Source organism: Camelina sativa, chromosome 1, assembly GCF_000633955.1.
Source record: "Camelina sativa cultivar DH55 chromosome 1, Cs, whole genome shotgun sequence".
Classification (NCBI taxonomy): domain Eukaryota; kingdom Viridiplantae; phylum Streptophyta; class Magnoliopsida; order Brassicales; family Brassicaceae; genus Camelina; species Camelina sativa.
In genome coordinates this window covers 14,024,288-14,032,945 of record NC_025685.1, presented here as the reverse complement: position 1 = coordinate 14,032,945, position 8,658 = coordinate 14,024,288, and the positions used below count along the sequence as shown (strand labels likewise).

Below are 8,658 nucleotides of genomic sequence, written 5' to 3'. Positions count from 1 at the left end.
AAAAAAAGTTTTAGCCAATTGAATAGTTTGTTATTATTTCCTAAGATTTATGAAACAATAAATATAATATGTTAATATTGTTTTATTATTTTGTAAACAAATATAAAATTTTCTTTTGTTACTTATTATATTAATTAAAATGTAATAGCATTTTTCGTAATATGCCACATCAAAGCTGGTTAAAATTTTAACGACATTGCTTAAATAAGTATATAGAGATATTTTTTAAATATAAGCAATGTTGTATCTTAGTTTTAAAATATATCTGTTATTATTAAACGATGTAGATATGCAAATATTTAATTTTAGTTTATAAATAAAATTAAGTTTTATAATTGTTTAAAATACAGTTTGTTATTGTTTCCTAAGATTTCTGAAATAATAAATAAAATCTGTTAAATAATTTTATTAAATAATTTTGAAAATACTATTTTATAAAACAATATAAGTTTTTTTTGTTAGTTATTAAATTAAAATAAAATGTAATGACATTTTTGTAATATGTCACATGATAGTAGGGTTAAACTTTAACAACACTGCTTAAATAAGTATATAGAGATTATTGTTAGATTTGGGAACAACAAGTTTAGATTTTTTTTTTTTTTTTTGTGTTGTTGTTGTTGTCTATTGTTGTTCTTATTTTCCAACTAAGATAATTAATTGTTCCATTATGTTGAAGTAAGCAAATTATAAAGAAACATCATTCTTTCTGCAATACTACTTGATTGATCAAGAAAATAGGTATTAAAATACGGTTTTCATGTACAAGACATTATCAATCTTACAAAATTAGAAATCTTAATATCTCAACATAATCATTAAATGCAATCACTTTTATATATGTATCTGTCCTAACTTACATTACATCATATATATATTTAAATGTGACAATGCATGTGAACGATTTAGATCTAACTATGGTGAAACATTAATTAAAAAAAAATTGAAAAAGTTATTAATAACAATACTATTAGTCATAGTAACAACAAAGCCGAAAAAAGACCATTGGTAGACCATTAGCAAACCAACGATATATATAACACTGACATGCATATTCTTGTGACAAATATGTAAATCTGTGACTGTGGCATTAGTTGCTCTCTTCTGCATGCATTTTTTGATTTTTTTTTTCTTTTGGATTTTGTATCTACATTAATCCAATACTAGAATGCTATTTTGGAGTAACGTTTTATAGTTCAAAATTCAATGTATATACATTACACTCCAAAATCCTCTAAAATTTAAACCAAATCACCAATAGTCGAATATTATCTTTTCATTTACAGATCTTTAAAAGTTAATCACCTACTTAATGCCCCACCAAATTAATTAAACTTACTAACCCAAGCTAGCAAGACACCTCCCCTTATGTACTCACATAGAGTTGACGTCCTTTTTTCAACAAAATACAACTCCACTAGTTTTGTCCGTCTCTGTTCTGTTTTTTAAATATTTATAAAGATTTGTCTGTTCTCTGAAGTCGTGTATAATCATCTCACAAGTTCCTAGGTAAATTTACGGTCGTCGACAAGAACTAAAGAATCTCCAAGAAGATAATGGAAGATCCACTTTTACGGGGAAACGATCAGACAATCACCGGAAGTCCTAAGTCGACGACGCAGACATGGAGGAAGGATTTCACGGCGGAGCTAAAGAACGTCAGCCTCATGGCGGCGCCTATGGCCACCGTGACCGTTGCTCAGTACTTATTGCCCGTCATCTCAGTCATGGTCGCTGGCCACCGCGGCGAACTCCAGCTCTCCGGTGTCGCTCTAGCCACTTCTTTCGCAAACGTCTCCGGCTTCAGCATCATGGTAAATAGTTAGTAGTTATCTATACTCCTCTGTTTCAAAGATCCGATCTAATCTCAAAAGTCTTGAAATCTATTTTTTTTTGCAGTATGGTTTGGTGGGTGCACTTGAAACTCTATGTGGTCAAGCTTATGGAGCAAAACAATACGCTGAAATCGGAACTTATACTTACTCTGCAATAGCTTCGAACGTACCTATTTGTCTACTCATATCGGTTCTCTGGTTTTACATGGACAAACTCTTGGTTTCAATCGGACAAGATCCTGACATCTCTAAGGTAGCTGGTTCCTACGCGGTTTGTCTTATACCGGCATTGTTCTCTCAAGCGGTGCAACAACCTCTGACTAGGTTTCTTCAGACTCAGGGTTTAGTTCTTCCTCTTCTCTATTGTGCCATAACCACCCTTTTGTTCCATATACCTGTTTGTTTGACTCTGGTCTACACGTTTGGTCTTGGAAGCAATGGAGCTGCCTTGGCTATTAGTTTGTCTTACTGGTTCAACGTGTTGATTCTCGCTTTGTATGTGAGATTTTCAAGCTCTTGCGAGAAGACTCGTGGTTTTGTATCTGATGATTTTGTGTCGAGCGTCAAGCAGTTTTTTCAGTATGGGATACCATCAGCAGCAATGACTTGGTAAAAACATTTCATTGGTGGATTCTCTTTCTTCCTCTAGCTTAATTTTGATTGTTTCTTTTTTTTCTTTTCTATATGCAGCATAGAATGGTCCTTGTTTGAGTTCCTTATATTGTCCTCAGGGCTCCTCCCTAACCCGAAACTCGAGACCTCTGTTCTTTCGATTTGGTAATCTATATTTCTCATTTGAGGATATGTGTCTCACTTCTTTATACATCTAGTATCATGAGGAACTGTGTCAAATAGAAAAAGGTTAAGAATGAAATATTGGTCTCATGAGTAAATTTTACTCTTCATGTTTAAATAGAAATGACTTTAGTTTTTTAAAATTTAGATGAACCAATTTTTTACTCTTCATTTCATTATCTAATTTAGTTATGCAATCATTTTGATTGTGTGTTCATGACAGTCTCACAGCTGGATCTCTCCACTATGTCATTCCAATGGGTATTGGGGCTGCTGGAAGGTATTATATCGATGAAACCAACTCAATGTTAGTTTGTATGGGAATTTTGCAGATTAGTTACACTTGTTTACTTTGGCAGCACACGGATTTCAAACGAATTGGGAGCGGGGAATCCTGAGGTTGCTAGGCTGGCAGTGTTTGCCGGTATTTTCCTTTGGTTCCTAGAGGCTACCATTTGTTCCACACTCCTCTTCGCTTGCAGGAACATCTTTGGTTACGCCTTCAGCAATAGCAAAGAAGTTGTGGACTATGTCACTGAGCTATCTCCTTTGCTTTGTCTCTCATTTTTAGTTGATGGATTCTCTGCAGTGCTTGGTGGTAATTAGATCAAATTATCAAACTAGCAAATGAAAATACAAAATCTATCTCGCGAGTTCAAATATGTTTGATATGCATTTGCCTTTTTTTTTTTTTTTGAAAAAGGGGTCGCTAGGGGAAGTGGGTGGCAACATATTGGAGCTTGGGCAAATGTGGTGGCTTACTATCTCCTAGGAGCTCCGGTTGGACTTTTCTTAGGATTTTGGTGTCACATGAACGGTAGAGGACTATGGATTGGTGTGGTTGTTGGGTCTACGGCGCAAGGAATTATACTAGCTATAGTCACTGCTTGCATGAGCTGGAATGAGCAGGTCAGTTACAATCTCTTTACTTCTTTTTGACACTTGATGACTCTTTGTTTGCTCTACTGAAGTTGATTGCTGCCAATGCCATCTTAAATTGCAGGCTACTCAAGCAGGAAAGAGAATAGTTGTAAGGACTTCTTCGTTTGGCAGTGGACTTGCTTGATGGGTTCTTTATTTCCATTTTTGAGACAAGTCACAGTGACATAGATTTTGTTTTCTTCAAATTATGGGACAATATATATTCATATCACTAGCGAACATTGGAATGACAATGTAGGAGTTAATTTATCATGCTATCTCATATGCGGCGGTTACACTTTCTAAAAATACAATATCTTCAGAATATACATTTTCGAAAGATAAAATATTTGTATAACATCATTTAAAATTTAATGACGAAATTTTGTTTGTAATATACAATACTTATAACAAATAATGAATATTTGATATATTTCCCCTTTCTAATCTCTGTTACATTTTTATCGACGTTACATCGCTCTCGCTTTAGGCAAACGAAACACTCTAACCTTAAATTTCTCCGAAAATGGCCAAGTCGACGGAAAACCGGCAGGTCGGATCGTGATGGAGCTCTACGCCGACATGGCCCCGAAGACAGCGGAAAACTTTCGGGCTCTCTGTACCGGCGAGAAAGGCATGGGACGATATTGTACCTACCTTATGGGGTGGAGGAGATTTCATTTACGGGAATGCAGATGGAAGCGAATCTATCTACGACACGCGTTTTATTAAGTGTGTTCTTGTGAATTTAGTGAGTGGATAAACAAAACAGCTTTTGGTTAATTGAATATTCTACTATCAAAAGAATTGTTATGTTGTATTTTCCTTGAATATTTATCTTTATAGTTTGAAAATATGAAAATACAACATAACAATTATTTATACAAATGATTTTTGGAGAAAATTCAAAATTTTAAAGCATATATATATATATAGATGTTTGCCAAAAATATATATATATATATATATATATATATTTACATGATTATTAATTCATTTGCAAAATTATCTTCTTTTATTATCCATTTTCAATATATAATACCATTTCCTATATATAAAATGATTAAATTCTAAATGTAAAATAGAGAATCCAAACCTAAATTTGTTTTTCTAAAGTTAATTTAACATATTGAAAGTTTGAAACTGTGTAAAATGGAATAAAAATGATCATAAATGTATTTATGAAAATTGGTATATACAAAAGGATGCTTATAACAATTTCTCTTATTTATCAATTTATGATATGAAATGAGACCATATATTAATTGACATAAAAAATTAAAAAAAAAATATTTCCTTATAATTTTATTGAGTTTTGCTAATTTTTCTATCGGCCGACATGGTAATGGAGAATTTTATTATTTTATAGCGTTTATTAAGTTATAAAGTACGAATTTATAGAGGTTTTACTATATATAGAGAAAACTCTATTTTTTATCTGTAATAGAGTTCAATTTTTTTAATTACAAAGTAGTACTTTAACTTTTTGCTTTGATTAAAATAAATAATTTTAATAATTAATAATATAACATAATATTTAAAGGCAGACGCATATTGTCATATGTATTGATATAACAAGAGTGGTATGAGGTTATACGATAGAACTGGGATTTTTAACATGTGGTACACTACAGGAAAATAACTTATTTAATTTTATATTATAAAATGATTGAGTTTCTTTTTTAATATAGATGTTACAATGTTAGTATATATTTTGGTGTATTTGCAATAAATAGTTGAATTTTTAATTGAATTTAGATAGGTTGGATTTGACCTTGTAAAATGACCTTGTAAAATCTATAGATAATGCTTATTTTAAATATAATAAAACTCAGATTTGCTAAAATAAACTATGAATAAAATACATTTATATTTGTAAATATATTTGTAGTTGTAAGAGTTGATAAAACACATAACTGAATATATGTGAGTTAAATTTGAAATAAATATAATTATTTGTATTTTTAAAATAAAATGTAGTAATTGTAAACTTAAAAAGTCTATATTAAAATTAATAATTAATAAAACACATCTATTTAGTAACTACCAAACAGTAATAGTTATCATCAAGTATTAAATTTTAATTATAATCAATGGAAGTAGCTAATTACTTGTCATCAAGCTATGAAGACAATTGTTAGAAACCAACTCATATAAAGTTATTTATAGTTCTTTGTATCCCTTGATGAAATAGCTTAGACTTAAGGGAGTTTTATTTTGTGATATGAGAGTATAATGGAATCAAGAACTGTAATAATTAAACTGGTAATCCGTCAAACAAATATAGTTTAAAAAAAAATTAAACAAAAATATTGTAGTTTGGTTGGTAAGAAAAGCTCTGACTTGTTATTTTGTTCTTCTGTAGAACATTAAACTTGGCAATATGATACCTATAGTTAAAAAAATTAAAAAATAAAACATGTTATAATATGATATTAGGTGATACCCCGTGCTACAGCACAGGATTAAATATTTTGTTAGTTACTTTTTTTTGTAATTTGTATTTTTGTAATGTAGTTTTTTATTTAGACTTATTTTCTTTGTTTATATAGTGTTTATTTGTATATTTGGGGTTATACAGTAAATTGGAAATCTTAATAGAGTAAGTAATTTGTCAAATATAGCTTTTCACAGAAACAAATACACTGCAATATTGGATAGTAGTTTTGTAAGAGAATAGACACTCCGCAATATCATATATCATTTTTGTAAGAGGATAGACACACCGCAATATCAGATAGTTGTTTTGTAAGAGGATGAGTTTTTCTTTATTTTGGTTTGTCGTCAAAAGAGGAGAAGTTGCTTGTTAAATTTTAGTATGAGATATTTCAATAGTTAGGAAACCATTGTATTTATAGTGAGATTGTGTATATTTAGGTTATCATTTAGAAGTTAATATTTAATATATCAAATCTCAGCAAAATTTTAAAAAACTAATTTAATTTATAGTTTGATAAAAATACCTGTGTTAACGGGTTTAACTCAAACTTTTTTATATTTTAAAATTGTTAAAAGTAAAAATATTAATATTACTTAAATATATTATAATATTTTAAACTTTCGACGGAGTTCAAATATTTATAATAATTTAAACATTCTCTAAAATTTTAAATATTTATAATCTCTTAAACTTTTAAAAAAAACGTAAATATATTATAATATTTTTACTTTCTAAAAATTTAAATATGCTCAAATATATAACCAAATTAAACTGTTAAATTTGGATACCTGATAAATCAAGTTTCGTGCTCATTTGTACTCAAAACATATTAGTTATATATTTATAGTGATTATGAACCATATTCCAAAATATTTAGTCGATGTGGGATATACAGTACACATTTGCTGTAAATTACTTTACAACTTTAAATATATATAATTTCTGCGTTTTTTATATTATTTCCGTCTATACTAATCATAATTAATTACTATAATTTCGTTAAGAAAATATTGANTTAAAAAACTAATTTAATTTATAGTTTGATAAAAATACCTGTGTTAACGGGTTTAACTCAAACTTTTTTATATTTTAAAATTGTTAAAAGTAAAAATATTAATATTACTTAAATATATTATAATATTTTAAACTTTCGACGGAGTTCAAATATTTATAATAATTTAAACATTCTCTAAAATTTTAAATATTTATAATCTCTTAAACTTTTAAAAAAAACGTAAATATATTATAATATTTTTACTTTCTAAAAATTTAAATATGCTCAAATATATAACCAAATTAAACTGTTAAATTTGGATACCTGATAAATCAAGTTTCGTGCTCATTTGTACTCAAAACATATTAGTTATATATTTATAGTGATTATGAACCATATTCCAAAATATTTAGTCGATGTGGGATATACAGTACACATTTGCTGTAAATTACTTTACAACTTTAAATATATATAATTTCTGCGTTTTTTATATTATTTCCGTCTATACTAATCATAATTAATTACTATAATTTCGTTAAGAAAATATTGAAAAATCTAAACTAAATGATGATTTGTTTTTATTTAATTGTATTAAGTTGATTTGTTGTTTCCGTAAATATCTCACAATATAAAAACAAATCAAATAAGTTTACATATATATACAATTTCGTATTTAATTTATTGATTATTTTGGAAGCAACAAAGTCACAATCCATAAGTATTAAAGACTTCTCATTATTATTAATATTCGTAATAATTATAGGGATTAAGTATGGTAGTAGTTAATATTTGATATTACTGAAGCCATTAAATACTCGGATACCCGTTTCCTTATTTATAGGGATAATACCTCTGTTTGGTTTTGTGAATAATTTTTCTTAAATCAAACCAAATACACGATCCGGATAGTATTAACCCGGATTACAAACAGATCCGCGATTTTATTTCTTCTGTTTTCGGGTCATACAGGATCCGCGTCCCGACCCGGTGGATATTTAGTGGTCAACTGAAGGGTATAATAGTAATGTCATTTGTAAACCCAAACCGACATATAATTTCGTTCTAATTGTAAAATCTAAACCCTAACCATCTCATTTGTAAACCCAAACCGACATATAATTTCGTTCTAATTATAAAATCTAAACTCTAACCACCTCATTTGTAAACCCAAACCGACGTATAATTTCGTTTTAATTATATAATCTAAACCCTAAAAAAATTATTTGTAAACCCAAACCGACAGAATTTCGTTTTGATTGTAAAATTTAAACCCTAAACAATTTATTTGTAAACCCAAACCGACATATTATTTTGTTCTAGTTGTAAAATCTAAATCAAGCCATATTTAAATTTCCTAAATTAAAAGTATACAGAATTTGTTTCTTTAATTGGTTTTGCTTTTTAATTTAATTTTAATTTATTTTTAAAATAAGATAATGTATAGAAGATTTTAATTGGTTGAGAAGAAGGAGGCGATTGGTTCACCTAAGTATTTTTCGATGTAAAGGGGCTTCACAACAAATCATTAATTATTTACATATACAATTCACCACTATATAAAGTAAACGTACGTACCTTTATTATAAGAAAAATATGTTGCATGTCAAAAATTCGGAGACATCTCTTTCAAAACTACATTAGTTGTTTGCTTTTAAATTTTTCTTTCTTTCGAA

The 8,658-nt window shown here is 28.6% G+C and overlaps 1 protein-coding gene across 2 annotated transcripts; it reads left to right on the top strand.

The window, feature by feature from the left end:
- LOC104790277 (protein DETOXIFICATION 6-like) lies at positions 1,431–3,821 on the top strand. 2 transcript variants are annotated; one of them, XM_010515992.2, is made up of 7 exons: positions 1,433–1,814; positions 1,900–2,444; positions 2,526–2,612; positions 2,854–2,910; positions 2,990–3,228; positions 3,334–3,539; positions 3,634–3,821. In XM_010515992.2, the coding sequence occupies exons 1-7, from the start codon at positions 1,557–1,559 to the stop codon at positions 3,694–3,696; spliced, it is 1,455 nt and encodes a 484-aa protein (XP_010514294.1). In that variant the 5' UTR covers positions 1,433–1,556; the 3' UTR covers positions 3,697–3,821. The 2 variants fall into 2 exon arrangements, with proteins under 2 accessions (XP_010514302.1, XP_010514294.1); XM_010516000.2 differs by lacking the exon at positions 2,526–2,612 and having other exon boundaries at positions 1,431–1,814.

Bases quoted from the DNA above. Each gene is read 5' to 3' on its own strand.
- LOC104790277 (XM_010515992.2), top strand. From the start codon at position 1,557: ATGGAAGATCCACTTTTACGGGGAAACGATCAGACAATCACCGGAAGT. The intron at 2,613-2,853 runs GTAATCTATATT...TGTTCATGACAG, and splicing joins ACCTCTGTTCTTTCGATTTG to TCTCACAGCTGGATCTCTCC. The intron at 3,540-3,633 runs GTCAGTTACAAT...CTTAAATTGCAG, and splicing joins GCATGAGCTGGAATGAGCAG to GCTACTCAAGCAGGAAAGAG.